Source organism: Anguilla anguilla, chromosome 1 (assembly GCF_013347855.1).
Source record: "Anguilla anguilla isolate fAngAng1 chromosome 1, fAngAng1.pri, whole genome shotgun sequence".
NCBI classification, from domain to species: Eukaryota; Metazoa; Chordata; class Actinopteri; order Anguilliformes; family Anguillidae; genus Anguilla; species Anguilla anguilla.
This window is the reverse complement of record NC_049201.1, coordinates 50007947-50023338: the sequence shown is the minus strand read 5'-3', so window position 1 is coordinate 50023338 and position 15392 is coordinate 50007947. Positions and strand designations below refer to the sequence as shown.

Genomic DNA, 15392 nt, shown 5'->3' with positions numbered 1-15392 from the left:
AAAACTAAGGGAGAAAAAATTATTTGCAGGTAAAACTTTTTATTACAGAAAAGTAGTCTGATAAATTGGTTGCAGTTGAGGCCTTTTCAAGTCATCGTCCAATTTCAGCAGCGATGGAAATACAAATACCTGAGTTTCGAAACAGACAAGTGTATCGTTGTCTCACACAGCCTATTCGACCTCTCCCTTTCATGGGAATGAGGCCGGGTGCGCTCCTCCAGTCTGTAACCTGGCGAAAAGTCCTCCGTTGCCACAATAAAACGCGACCCTTTCGGCTGTTTTAAAATGCCACTGAAACCAAACGTCACAAAATCGAATCAAACCGAGCGGAAAGGGGCTGTCGGCACCTACAGACACACACGGGGTCAGGTTTCCGGGACGACGGGCCCGGCCCGTAACTCATTGAAACGGGACGCCTGTCACCGATCTTCCTCGAGCAGGAGACCCCACTCTTCCTCCTCCTCCTCCTCCTCTGGCTGTCACCTCCTCGGTGTGGGCCCGTTACTCCTCTCCATTAACATTCCTGGGCTGCATGGGTCTGCCACATTTACGAGGGGGAGAGGGCAGAGGAGCAGCAGGTCAGCGGGGCAGGCCCAGCCTGGCCCAGGGCGTGTATACAGGGACGGGCAGGAGGGTCCCTAAATCAAGCGGCTGCTCCGGAGGGTCAGGGCCCTAACGGGGTCTAACGGGGTCTGCGAGCGCATGGGCGGGCCGCTCTGAAGCTCCCCCCACCTCACCCGGCTCATTGATGTTTTATGTCAGGATGACTCGAGCAGTCCGCGTGTGTGGCTCAGAGCAGAGCCAGCGACCAACGAGTGTGTGCGTGTGGTTGTGTGGGTGTGTGGGTGTGTGTGCGTGTGTGTGTGTGTGTGTGTGTGTGCGTGCGTGTGGGTGTGTGTGTGTGTGGGTGTGTGTGTATTTGTGTGTGTGAGTGAGTGTAAGGCCCGGTAGCCTACAGGACTGGTAGAGAGAGGGAAACGGACAGCGCGAGAGACATAGACAGAGGCCTCTCAGAGCAGTAGAGGCAGGGCTGCTGGGTGGCTCATCCAGCTAAGGCACTGTTCTAGTGCATGGACGGGCCCGATGACCTGGTAACTAAACAGGACCGTACCAGTGCTGACCGGCCAGTAGCTACACAGGGCAGCGCACTATAGGCTCTAGTGCTTCCCATGTATGGGAGGGTTTCAGTCAGCCGGGATTAACACTGTCTCACCGCTCACCGGCGACATCTGCTGGTCACACACCCACAAATCCGCCTGTCAAATAATTTTTGGGTTATCCTCAGTGAAACAGGGAAATAATGTAGCAAAGGGATTTCATACATTTCTGGAAAAACTGACACTATTACAGCTGGACAGTTTTGTAATGCCATTAGCCGCACCCAAATTGATTGCAGTGGAAAACCCAGATGATGTGAATTAGCATACAAGAGTCCCTACAGCAAAAAAAGCTGCAACACAGTTTCCAGCTAGAAAGACTAATCCCACAGTGTAGACAGACAAGGTTAAACACATAATTAATTATGAACAAGAAGGACCACAGCCATACAATTTTGAGCCTGCTGTGAGTCCACGGGACAGGGAACAGGCAAGGAGGAGGAGAATTAACGGGGATCAGCACGAGATGGAGGTCCGAAGAGAGATGTCCTGCTAGACGTTGCAAAACTGGCAGAATGCAATGAGGCTAAGCTAGCTACATTTTAAATCAGTGTGAAGAAACGATAGCGAGTTAGCTATCTAAAAATAGCTATAGCGATGCTCACTATTGGTACACCACTACCGTATACACTGCAATTATACTACAACCACCACCTCCAAACTGACCTAGAAACTATGATTGTAGCGAATGTGCCGTCTCAGGTAGTGGCTGTGCTTCATTTTACTGAATTTGCTTTCACCCAGGTGTGTAAAGACCTTTTTTTTTGGCTCTGATAAATGTGAACTCCATGCCCTAAGCACTGGAGTTTGGATAGCCTGAAACAGCACAATAGTTCTCCATTTCAAAACGGCAGTGGGATTGCTACAACCATTGGTACATGGCCAAGATGTTACAAAATAAAAGGCGGTTTATATGCATTTCCACAACTACATTGTTTAAATCATCCTCTCCACGAGTCCATCATTGTAAAATATGAAAAATATGACGCAAACATTGCTCTTTTTAGCTGGGCGAGTTCCTCTGCCCGTGTGAGTCCAACATGCAAACTGCAGTGTCAGAAGTGGCAGCTGACATCACGTGCTTCTGAGGAGAGCAATGAGCACTGATAAAACGACTCAGCATTTCAGCATTACAAACCGGGGATGGAAACAGGGGGGTCAAGCATAAAAAATAAAAGTCAGGCAGTTGGTTGACTTGCATTTATAAGAGCTTTATGTCAGGACTTCAGTAATGGCTTTCATAGTCTTACCGCTCATTATCAAATGATGCCTATTCTGCACATTTATCTCAAAGTTTTTAGTCTTTTAGCTTGTAGATTTCATTCGTATTCAATTCATTGATCTTCTGAAACATAATTATGAATTTATGAGTCTCTTATATGGTGCTTTGGCGACACACATGTTTCTCTGTCACGGCAATAAAGCAAGTTGATCTAAATTGAATTGAGAGGGGAAAGAGGGAAAGAAAGACAGATAAAGCAGGAGGAGAGAAGTGAAGCTTTGGGGGCCTGGAGTCTTTTGAACTGCCCATTAGCACTCCGGACTTCAATCACTCAGTGACAAGGGCTGCAAAACAGCAGAGGGAAATAAATCAGGGGAGCACGACTTTTAGTGTTAGCCGCGCGGCGCTATTAACATTACCAGCATTCCCCGCAAAGTGGCTCCATATTCATAACTCCCAGAGCAGCCCAGTTTGTGCTTTTCTAACAGTCGAAACGTGCGGCTGCAGGCAGACGTTAGGTGTACGCAAAACCAAACAAGCCGTCTGCAAACCCAGACAGACGAAATGCCCCTTCGCCGCCCCATGGTGCTCTGAGGGTGAAATGCCGCTGTGGCACTCACTGACTCATCCCCGATAATGCCACATGGCATGGCTTCTGGGCTCTGTTGTCAATTAAGACATCTGTCTGGAGACTACAGCAAAAAAAGAGGAAAAAACACATGCCCAGAGACCCAAATAGCTTAGAACTGTTTCAGATGGAGGGTGGGGGGGGGGGAGCCAGGTGCATCTCATTTAGAGTCTCGCAACATGAATGCTACCAATTCTGCCAGGGTTCAGGGGGAACAAAGGGCCATGACATCCCCCGGTCTCGCTGCGGTCCTTGCTGATTTCAGATCAGCACTCGGCCTGGTCAGCGATGAGCCAGCGGGCCAGTTAATGATCCTGGATCAGTGGAGAAGTAGGAGGAAGGAGGTGGTACTCTCCCAGGGGTGAGGTGCTTTAAAGGTTGCAGAAATAAGCCATTGCCACAGCCCCGAATGCACCACTGTTGGGTCGCATTCAAAATACATACACCAGGATCACACTGTGCTCTCCACTCGAGTGTAGGCACACAAAAACAGCCGTCAAACTGATGGGAGGAACCCAAAAACCCATGTGAAGGTTTGTGTAGAACCCACCTGACAGGATCAAGCCATGGGCATGGACCTACGAGCCGCATGAATCATGACGGGCTGGGCTTAATTACTTTGGATTACTTTTATTTTTAGAACGTTTCCCAGCCAAAGAAAGAGCTAAAAATAAAACCTGCTTCTAAGTGGGACCATTGGACAGCGAGGGTTTTGGTGTTGCCATGGTTTCGCAGGAGGTGTTTAGGGATCAGAGCTGTCTGGGGGGGGGGGTTATGGAAGGTGCAAATGTTTTAGCCTCAGATGGGGAGGGCAGGGTTGGGGGTAACACCTGCATTCACTGCAATTTGATTCTTTCCAATCATTACAATGTCTGTACTCTCAGAAGCAAACCATTAACCTACTTCATTCCCACACTTTCGAGGTAATTCCAGCTAAGGCTATTTCTATAAACAAATGACTGAATCTCTCTAGACTAAACAAGCGGACACCTCTCTCTATTAATTTCTCAAGGAGATCCAGACATCCATCATTTTCTAATCTTACACTGCGTTCCCTCTTAAATGATGCCCTGCTTGCCAGTGTTTCAGTAAAGTTACACCATAAATCAGTATGCATTAGCTGGAGGAATGATGGCTAAATTACATATGGGTCAGGAAGGCTGGTGTGGTGTAGGGAATCGAACCAGCGACCGTTAGGTCATAAAACAGTGCCTTACACATTATACTACACTGTCGCACATGGACCCAGACCCTGCCTTGGGTGGCTATTTTTCACTCAACTGATTTGCTAATGGCGGCTCTGCACAGCAGCCAAATCACAGCTGTGTGGGGAAACGGGCAACCAGAGGACCTCCAGTCACTCTGGTCGCCAGATTGGAAGATGGGGAGAAAGGAATGGGGCTCCATCCAAAACCCAACAAGCAAAGCCACAAGCAAACCTAAACATTTCCAAATCTTCTGAAAAAGGCAAGGGAAAAAGCGGGGTGGCCATTTACTCAACAGATCCCATCATGGAATCATGGGAAAAATGCAGTGGGTTTTATCCCTAATAATCATAGTTTCACACACACAAAAGAGTGTAGTGCACAAATTAACCCTTTCCCCTACCCGTCTTATCCACCTGTCTGGAGGAGGGAGAGGGTTAAAAACATGCTCAGAGAGAGTGAAGGCCTCGGGGTGACCTCAGAGCAGAAACTGCAGATAACAAGAAGCGCTGCGTGAGGTTCCCGATTCAATATGAATAAAAACCGCAGACAAGAAAATGAATGAACTCAAGAAGCAACTGTGCATGCACACACAGAGGGACACACAGGGATTAAACGTTACCACTTTCTCCCAGAAGAGCATGACAGGGACGGGGTTTAGAAAGCTCCCCAGTGGAGCTGTTGGCATTTGATGCGAACAGCTTTTATCAATCACTCATTTGGATACCTGGCAACCAAAGCTGCTTCGCTGCTTGTTGAGCACAGAAGCATTCGTTTCCCCAAGTCTGCCTTGCGGAGTCTTCTATGCCAATCATTCTGGTAAATTTGCTCTGAGCAATTCATTCCAGGCTGAGGCTACTTTTTTCAAAAAAAGGAAATAAAAAAGGATGGAAATGTAAAATGGAAACGTGAAATTTAATGCAGAGTACGGTGATTATAAACACTACCTCTGTGCCACTGTTCGCAAATGAACAGTGGCACAGATAATAGCTTTTTTGTCCAAAGAGAGAAATACGTTTGGACAGCAAGACAGGGAACACTTTCAAGTTCCTTCTCTGTCACTTCCACTGGGCTTCTTGAAGCGACTACGTCTACACGAGTACCCCGGCGGGCACTGGGTACGGTTACGGCAATTTCAAAATCAGGTCTAGCAGTGTTGTGTCATCCATTTTGTGCCTGTGTGGAGGACTGCTACCTTGCTTGAGGGCCCTGTGGCACTTTGCTCTGTTTAAGAGTCCATTTTGTGAGGGGATCCTCGTAATTAGCACCACTGAGATGGGATAATTCGGTGAGCAGGCAGTGTCACATTCCATTTCATCCAGCCTTAGAGACCCAGTTCCTACTGGCTGATTCCATTAATTACACGTCTTTTATTCCACCATAACTGTGAGAAATCTCTCTCACCACCCCCCCTCCTCCTCCCACCCACCCATCCACCCGCAACACCAGCATGCCTTAATTAGGTTAATTAACAACAGCTCAATGAACAATCTGAAATGAATCCCACATGAGCATCAAAGAATCTCCACTATTTCTCTCCCCCCCCCCCCCCCCCCACCCCCGAGCCTTTTGATTTGTTTTGTTTTTTTAAAAGGAAAAACTCTTCTTTCGAAGAAATGACGGTAAATTACTGCTGCGCGTCTTCCGAAATTTCCGAAACGAAAGCCGACAGGCGATGGCGGAGGACCATGGGAAAGCTGTGAGGAAGCTAATGAGCTCCCATCCCTCCCACGCCGCCCCGTGTTTGGGTATCTTCATTCAACCAGGGAAACTCCAATTTGTTCCGCTACCAGCACAGAGAAAGCAACCCACTATACGCCCTAGATGCATCTGGCCGGCTTGTGATATTAGCTTTTTTCTTCTTTTCCTTGAATGATTAACTGTCTGGTAATATGAAACTATGACAGCTTGTCTCTTGATCATGAGCAGAACAGTAGTTAGAAGGGGGGGGGGGGGGACGAAAGTCAGGAACTGACATCGCAGCTGATTATCTGTGTGAAAGTGCCAACAGCAATACGACTCCACAGATGCTCAGATGATCTCCGCTAATCCCAATATGAGACTAATCAAGCGTAACCGAGATGAACTTAAGCCACAAGAAAAATTTCTGATTTGATCATTGTTAAATAAAAATTTATATCACTTAGATTCACCGTGCATGTGTCTGAACATTGTCTAAAGTACAGACGTCAATATATATTTAAAAATAGTCATAAAAATATTTACAAATTTAGCATATAAAATACAAAGATAATTACAAGTTTCTGAAACAACACTTGGTTCTACAGTGCCAGCACCCTGCGTAAATAAATACCCACTAAAATATATAAATATTCAAAGATAAAAATTCATAATGAAAACTTATCCAATTAAAAAATGAAGCTCCGCATTAATTGACATATGATCCTGATCACCAAAAAGAAACAACATCTCAAATGCACAAATTCATTTTAAATGCATGCCTCGGCAAAGCCATCGTTAATGCCTTATAAGAAACGCAAGCAAGGGAAAACTTGGAAAAGCAAAGGCCGACACCATGATCGGCAGCAGCACATATCCACGGAAATCCCTCTCAATTTGCGGGAATTAATCCGAAACCCCTGATTAAGTGATATGGGAGAGGCGGCCTGTTTTGATTGAGCAGCGCGGTGTTGGATCTGACCGTCTGGAATGCGCCGACCTTTGATCCAATGGCAACATTCAATTAGATAAGGTTAACAAAATTGACCTTTCGCTACTCAGTCTCCCCTGGATAAAGTGTAAACAGTTTTAAGCTACATGGAAGGCGAAGGATTACCAGCGTACACTTGAATAATCAGTAAGCATGTGTGTCCGCGGTCAACACAGCGTGAAAAGCGCCAGAAATTCCCCTTTGAGCGCCGCTCTCGAGCTAGCTAGCCTGCTCCTTTTTCCTGCAGGAGAGCAGGGGAACAAGAAAAAAAGAGAGTCCAGCTGGCAAAGAGCTCGGAGGAAAATGTAATGCCTTTTTACGAAAGCTGAATTTATAATTACTCACTCCAGTAACTCAGCAGTCACAGTGCACTTGAAAAGTTAGTCAAAGCTCTTGAGCGGACTTACGTAAAGGCGGGTTGTTAAGTGTCTCTCTGACAAACATTAAAAATGAATTGTACCTTTGTGGGAAATGAATCCCAGTGCCCTGAGAATTACATTACACCCAGTAGCTGACAAGCAAGATCAAAATTTTCCAGCTGTTCGGTAGCCAAGGGTGCAGCCTCCTGACAACCAAAGAGGACTTTGCTTTCCCAGGATTTTAAAAGGCATATGTCAGACACTGAAGAAATTAGGAGCTCCGAGGTGGAACAGATAACTCAAATGAAGTATGGCCATTTTTTTTCCTCAATAATGAGGTGAGGTCCTTCCCCCTCGTTCAGTCAAAGTCAGAAATCATTTAACTGCTGCAGCTGAAGAACATAAAACAATTTTGAAACCAAAAACAAAGGGATATTTAGGAATAATGTGACATTTTAAGCTCGGAACTGCGTTCACAAAAATGTGTTTATGCTCGTACGTGTTAAAAGCGGTGTCTTCAGGGGAGGGCAATTATCTCAGCCACTTTTTCCCTCACTTTCTAGACCGGCATTCACCCCATGGACGAGAAACGCCATTGACCCAGAATGACCTCTGTTCACACTTGGAGGTTCCGATCCGCCCTCCCCCTGATAGCCGATGACACTTATCTCCAGATCGCTGTGAGCGTGACCACTGTATCCCTTCAAGCTTTAAACACCACTTAACTGTTTCAGGAACCGCCCCCCACCACACACCCCTCAAACATTCCCCCCCAAGCCCCACCACCCACCATCCCCCGCATACGGGCTTCAGAACGCTCTTAAGTTCCGTGAGAGCGTTCTAAAGTGGGCTGGGACTTCACATGGTATTGGGACCACTGCAGGACCGTGATGCTAATTTCCCCTGACTGTGATTAGCCATTTTTCCACTTCGTACTAAAGCACTTGGCAGCTCGGTCTGCTCTCCACACGCTTAGCAACTTATCAAAGTTGACCTAGCCGGCTTAACTGAACTACAAAGTACGGTTAAATCGCTCAGATTTGCCGCTCCTCGCTCTACTCCCGGCTTACAATGGCGATACCTAAACGATACAATTGCAGTAACGTTTCGGTTAATTTCTCAATTTCTTAAACACACAAACGGTAACAACCGCACCGTAAGTTCAGGCTGAAAAACCAGACCCTGGTGCCAAATGAGCCCACACGGTAAGATATCTGAGAAGATACGGCACTGAGCCTCAGATGTGTCAAGTGAAATTGAGCATCGAGCGGTTGTTCCATCAAGGACGAGTGTGAGGTTAAGGCAGCCCCTGCAAGTTGAAGGCGACTCTAACCTTCGAATGCCGCACGGCAGTCGTGAGTTATTCTTCTCAGATTGAAGGCCGACCAGAAGGTCACCCAGGCCTCCCAGCTTCCAGAGTTGTTTATATAACTCCAAAAAAGACCAACAGTAAATGAAGGGGGGGAAAATACGCCTTTGGGGAAAGTAGTCAACGCAAAGGGTAAACATCTTTTCAAATAAGGTCATCCCCATGGCTCCCTGAGTAAGACACAGCTATATCTAAAGATCAACAGTAGATATCAGAGCACCAAAACAAAGAGGGTGTGAGCCAATGCCCCATAGAGTAAATAAAACATGAAATGCAATGAGTGCTGTGAGATAAGATAATGCGCTCTCTGTTACGTCAAAGCACAAAGATAACTATGATGCACTCGGATCAACTGATATTCAATTGATATGAATATTGTAGACAATATCACAAAATAGAAAAAAAGTTTTTTCCCAGTTTTTTGTTTTGTTTACATTTGTTCAAGTAGTTCAGGCCTGCATGAAAGGACATTCCTTGGGAAAGTACCAGTGTTTTACTTAGTAGTCATCATTTCATACATAGCCCATAGGAAATATGTTCTGTCAGTCAGTGACCTTTACGATGCCGATATCTTTACATTCGGGTCACCCAACCGAGCACTTTTCCTGGGTCTGATTTTCCCACAGACCCAACAGAGGTGCTTTTTTTAAAGTCCTCAAATGGGAGAAGGTGGTGGGGGGGAGGGGGGGGGGGTCTCCCGTGGGAGGCAGCGGGACTCTCAGCTGGCCCATCTGGGGATCCAGTTTCAGACGTGCTGGTGCAGGACAAGGAGTCATTTGGACTGGAGGTCTTTCAGGGGCACATCAAAAGAAAAGCTCCCTTTCAATCCCACCTGCTCTCATTAGTCTCTGAGCTGCTGGGTGAGGTAGGACCATCCATATGGACTATGGACATGCACACGCATGCAAACACGCTCAAGCACACAAATATTCACACGTGCGAGCACACAGAAGAAGGACTGCACACCCACGTATGCAAGGGCAAACATACATGTACATAAATGTACCACACATAGTCATACAGATAAAAGTGATGATACCAATATCTTTATATGCATGTTTTATAAGAATACATATACTGTATGTACTTGTACAATCAATATTGTTTATTTTCCAACTCAATAGATGCAATTTACGGTAGAAGTAATCTATGTGCAAATATTCAACATTTCACTCTGAAAGTGTCAAAGCTTAATAAGTGGACATCGGTGCATGTAAAATTCTGAGAGAGCTAAAACTTGGAATCTAGTAAACGCTATCAAGTTCTTTACAACTTCTGCAACTTCGTGAATGAACACCACAACTTCAAGACATTCTGTTCCCATCTGTCTCTTATAAGGGCAATAATCTGAGAAAACAGGTTTAAAAGTAATTAGGAGGCAAAATATGTTTAGTATTAGAGCACGCAGCATTCTCAAAGGATTAATTCCTCGTTGCTTTCATAATCTTCTTCAATACGTTTATATTAAGATTAAAGATCGCTTTGTTCCTGTATTCCCACAGCTCGCCTGGTATGGTAAAGAGATCAAACCTCCAGCCTTTATATGGAACATCTTTAACATTTGCTCTGCTTTCTGTGCATTTGATTAAATGTAGCATTTTGAAATCCCAGAGTTCTGAGAAAAGCATAAATCATTGTCTCGCAGCTGCTGGCGTGCCGGGGGAGAACACATGCATTTTCTTCCCTATGATCTGGCATCATAAAGTCCCCGCGGGGCGGGGCGGGACGGGACGGGGCCAACACCTGCAGCCCGCGCGCCCGCCCCGGGTTCACGCGCGGGTCCCGCTCCTCACACGTCCCCGTGCCCCCTCCGCTTCCCAGCCCGAGTCTGGATGCCTCCCGCCCGCCGCGCGGTTACGTCGCCGCCGCAAAAAACCCACGCACGGGGGGGGGAAATAAAAAAAACGCTACCCGCGACCTTTGACCCGCCTTGGACGTGCTTTAGCGATGAGTGACCCAGCGTACACTCCCTCAGCGGAGGAAGGAAGTTTCCATCGCACGCTGGCGATCAGTCTCCTTCAGCGCTGATCTCAAGCTTCGTCTGCTCCTGGCGTGACTTCAGTCGCGGGCACTGATCTCTCATTAGTCATCATATCGGAAACAGAAACGCAACGCTGATTTTCAGACGCCCAACGCTTCAGACTTTCAACAGCCCAAATTTTTTTTTTTTTTTTTTTTAGCAAAACAGACCAAGTCTGGCATAACCTCCCTAACAGCGCATGAATTTCATATTACGGCTCCACGCTGACTGCAAAGGGTTAAGGCTGAATATCAAAGTATTTCATGTAATTTCTCTGTGTCCACAAAAGATGGGGAAAAAGGGGGAAAAAATGTCCTCGAGCCTTTTCAAAGCCTTGCCGCTCAGTTCTTTTTGTGATAAATCCAACGCCTCTAATTGTGTGTAATTTATTAGTGTGTTCCAACCTCAGCTCCATTAAACGAAAACAGATTGGTTTGGAGCTACAGGAGTTTTTTTTTCTTCAAGATTCAACTCCCATTTTCTAAGTAAATTGGAATTTCTTTTAATTCCCTAGTAAACAATTAGACACAAACCAGATGTAGATGGTCAAATTCAAAAGCAGCTTATTTTCATAGTTAAAAAAAAAAAATTTAAAAACTGTAACCCCAAAAGACAGATTAGGGGCCATTTAAAAAAAACTATATTTTATGCAGCGAAAATATTCACGGTAATTTCAAGGCAATTAACCTTTAGTGTTTGGATAGCACTTTAAGGTTCTGTAAAACTGAAGTGAGGGATCTGGCAAAGCCCTCCACGTTTCTGTGCATCTGTGGGGACGTTTTCTTAGATCAGTACTACGAAAATTACGCAGTCTTCACTTCCGAAAAAAAAATTTGTGGGATTTGGAAAATGAGCCGTTGAGGCAATTAAAGGATTCATAAATGATGTGCGCAACTGCAATTTCCAGAACTTGTCAGAAACATTAAGACATGAAGTTGTGCAGGGACGTGAGGAGGGGAAAAAGCAACAGGATGACCACGGACCGGTAGTGCCCCCCCCTCAACACCACCAACTACGCTTTCTCACGTCAATGAAAGTTTGAAACAACCCACCGGGGTAAATGAGCTAATTAAAACTGACGCGTTCTCCGTTTCCAGAATAAACGCCGGGTCGCGAGCACGGCGGGATGGGAACCGAAGGCGCGCGGAGGCCAAGCACGCCCTCAAGACCAGCGTCACGCTGCAGCCAGAAGCTCCTAATAGCATTTATGGCAAAAATAAAAATTGATTGTTGCTTATTACGTTCTAATAGTCTCTCCGCGCAGTTAAAGTCAGGCAGCACGCTTCATTCTTTCACTGAACGCTTAATGATGGTGGCGGGGAAGACGGGGGGGGGGGGGAGCTAAATAAAGTCAAGAAGGGCCCCTGGGGGAAAATAAGGCGCGTTTGATCTCCGAGCCAAGGGCTCCAGTGATTTAAAATGTCATGATCGCAGAGGCTGAACTGCGAGGCAGTCCCAGGGAGCCGGGCGCTCCGCGCTCTGCGCTTCACATCTTTAAGAGCCGCGCGATCGCGTCCCATCAGCGGCCCGCCGCCGTGCGCGAGCGCCCGCTAAGTTCTCAGGACCTTCAAAGCCGAACGTCGGGAGAGAAAGGTGTCGGTCGGAACAATGACGCGCTCCGGCGCTGGAGAAAGGGCTCTCTGGCAGGGCTCAGAAGGGGAACGGCTACCCCACGCCTGGCCTGCCCTGTACCGACAGGTGTAAGTGAGATTAAAGAAACTCCGCCCCCCCCCCCCCCCACTCGGCGGGTACACCACGTGCGCGCGCTTTACGCGTTGGCGTCAGATGAACGCGCCCCTGAAGCGAAGCCCCCGATGTGAAGTCCACAGACGGTCACCATGGGAGGTCCGGTCCCAGGGACGCTCTTCTCAGAGGAGTGACATCATCGAGGGGAGGGGCTTCCGTTCCCACAAAAAGCAGGAGATAAAAACGGTTTCTCAGAGTCATCTTCCCTCCACCTCCCTCGCCTTCTCACAAAATCTGATTGGATCAATGCTTACAATACACACAGTGTGTTTAAGGTGTATTGATCGGCAAACCGATCAAAGAACACGAGTGAGTCTAGAGTCAGAGCGATTTGTAAAAAGAGCATTCCTTGTCAGAAACACCCAATATGATTTTGAACATTTATCGAGTATAATGCGAACAGCAACAGCAAATACTCTAAATTAAACTTGACTCATTTGTCACACTGCAAGAAAATTTAAGAAATGTTTAAGCCAATATTTGTCCACATTCATTTTTGCATTAAAGCCCAGCACTAGTTGTTAGTTTTTATGCATAAAAGCGAGTCAATGTTACTAGTTTTTGATTAGAATCAATTTCCTCACTTTGTTGTATTTTGATGTCTGTAAAAAATAACCCCATTTTTATTAAAATTATAAAATGTATTCCATTTTTTTTTTAAATGAAGTGTTGAAAGACAGAGCAAATGAAGTGCTTCTGGACTGAGACAGGCTGTCTGAAATGTGGAAAGGCTTTCGAAAGGAAGAGGATTACTGTTCTTCAGATTCCTGTTTCTGGTCCGCTGAGCAAATTCTTCCTTTTCTAAATGATGTTATCATCTTACTGAACGGGCTTCTTCTGCTCGCGCTCGAAGGCGGCTCTCAGTCACCGGTGACGTCCCGAGGGCCGGAGGCGAGCTCTGATTCAGGGCCCGGCTTTGGGGCTTAAGGCAGGGGCTGCGCGGCTAATCTGCGCGGTGATGTACCGTTAGCGTCCCGAGACAAGCTGCGCTAATGCGCGCGGGAGATCCTTTTACACGCGGTCTCCGCTCCCCTTCCGCCCCGCCGGGTTCGTTGCCAGGGAGGGGAGCGTTCTCCCGCGCGGAGTCCCGGGGACGTGCCGCCCCGCGTTCGGGAGAAACGGCCCGGCGTGGGCGGCGAGCGCTTCCGCGGAGAGCTTCCAGGAGCGTGAATCCGGCGCGTTCCCCCAGGGGGCCGCGCTCCGACACGGAGGACAGTGACCTGAGGAGGCCTGGAGCGAGCTGCAGAGGCCCAGCTGCGGTCCCTGGGATCTGGGGGCGTGCAGAGAGCGACGGAGGCCTGGTATTCAGGATTCTCTCAGAGCGGGACGCCTCCCTCCCCCTCACCCAGAGTAAGGCTGGGGAAACGCAGGATGCAGGCTGTAGGCCGCAAACAGAGCCTGCTTTGGCACCTGCAGATAGGCCTTCCCCGAGCACCAGGAACTTCAGGGATCTTAGCCTTAGGTTTAGCTGCAGCTTTGCTGCCTCTGGCAGACCCACACATTGAGTTCACGTGTCACAGAAACCAGCTCTGGACCACATTGAGCCCATAGTTTGACGGCAGGCTGCATACGCAGTCATGATAAACGTCATTAGCAGTGAGAGGAGACGGGGGTCTTACCTGAGTTGCGGCAGTCCTCTCCCTGCTGGGGCACCTGTATGGAGAAGGCCAGGAGGTCGGGGGCCAGCAGGGACTCGGGTTTGCGGATCTCGTTCAGCCACTTCCTCATGTGCAGCTCTTTGGTGTCAGAAGGACCCTGGATCAGCGGCACAAGCTTCTCCTTCCCCCCCTCAGCTGCTCCTGCAGCAGGAACCAAGCACAGACTGTTACACTAACATCTGTAACACTAAGGCACTGACTATAACACTAACATCTGTAACACTGAGGCACAGACTTTAACACTAACATCTGTAACACTGAGGCACAGACTTTAACACTAACATCTGTAACACTGAGGCACAGACTTTAACACTAACATCTGTAACACTAAGGCACTGACTATAACACTAACATCTGTAACACTGAGGCACAGACTTTAACACTAACATCTGTAACACCGAGGCACAGACTGTTACACTAACATCTGCAACAATGGGGCACAGACCTTTACACTAACATCTGTAACACTGGGGCACAGACTATTATTACACTAACATCTGTAACACTGGGGCACAGACTGTTACACTAACATCTGTAACACTGAGGCACAGACTTTAACACTAACATCTGTAACACTGAGGCACAGACTTTAACACTAACATCTGTAACACTGAGGCACAGACTTTAACACTAACATCTGTAACACTAAGGCACTGACTATAACACTAACATCTGTAACACTGAGGCACAGACTTTAACACTAACATCTGTAACACCGAGGCACAGACTGTTACACTAACATCTGCAACAATGGGGCACAGACCTTTACACTAACATCTGTAACACTGGGGCACAGACTATTATTACACTAACATCTGTAACACTGGGGCACAGACTATTATTACACTAACATCTGTAACACTGGGGCACAGACTGTTACACTAACATCTGTAACACTGAGGCACAGACTTTAACACTAACATCTGTAACACTGAGGCACAGACTGTTACACTAACATCTGTAACATTGGGGCACAGACCTTTACACTAACATCTGTAACACTGAGGCACAGACTTTAACACTAACATCTGTAACACTGAGGCACAGACTGTTACACTAACATCTGTAACATTGGGGCACAGACCTTTACACTAACATCTGTAACACTGAGGCACAGACTTTAACACTAACATCTGTAACACTGAGGCACAGACTGTTACACTAACATCTGTAACATTGGGGCACAGACCTTTACACTAACATATGTAACAATGGGGCACAGAAACACTTTTCCGCAGCACTTCCCCAGGCCCCATTTTTGGGTGGTATTTTATTTCCCCGTCAGGACATTTCCTTCATATAGAAAATGTCCGGAGATGAACATCACATGCTGCACATGCTACACCTCTGAGGAGCG

The 15392-nt window shown here is 47.1% G+C and overlaps 1 protein-coding gene across 1 annotated transcript in view; it reads right to left on the bottom strand.

The window, feature by feature from the left end:
• Nucleotides 1–15392, bottom strand: part of LOC118212693 (vacuolar protein sorting-associated protein 13B-like) — a 303731-nt gene that overhangs the window by 188116 nt on the left and 100223 nt on the right. Inside the window, 1 exon segment of the mRNA XM_035390874.1 lies at nucleotides 13997–14176. Within this exon segment, the coding sequence (XP_035246765.1) occupies nucleotides 13997–14176 (180 nt within the window).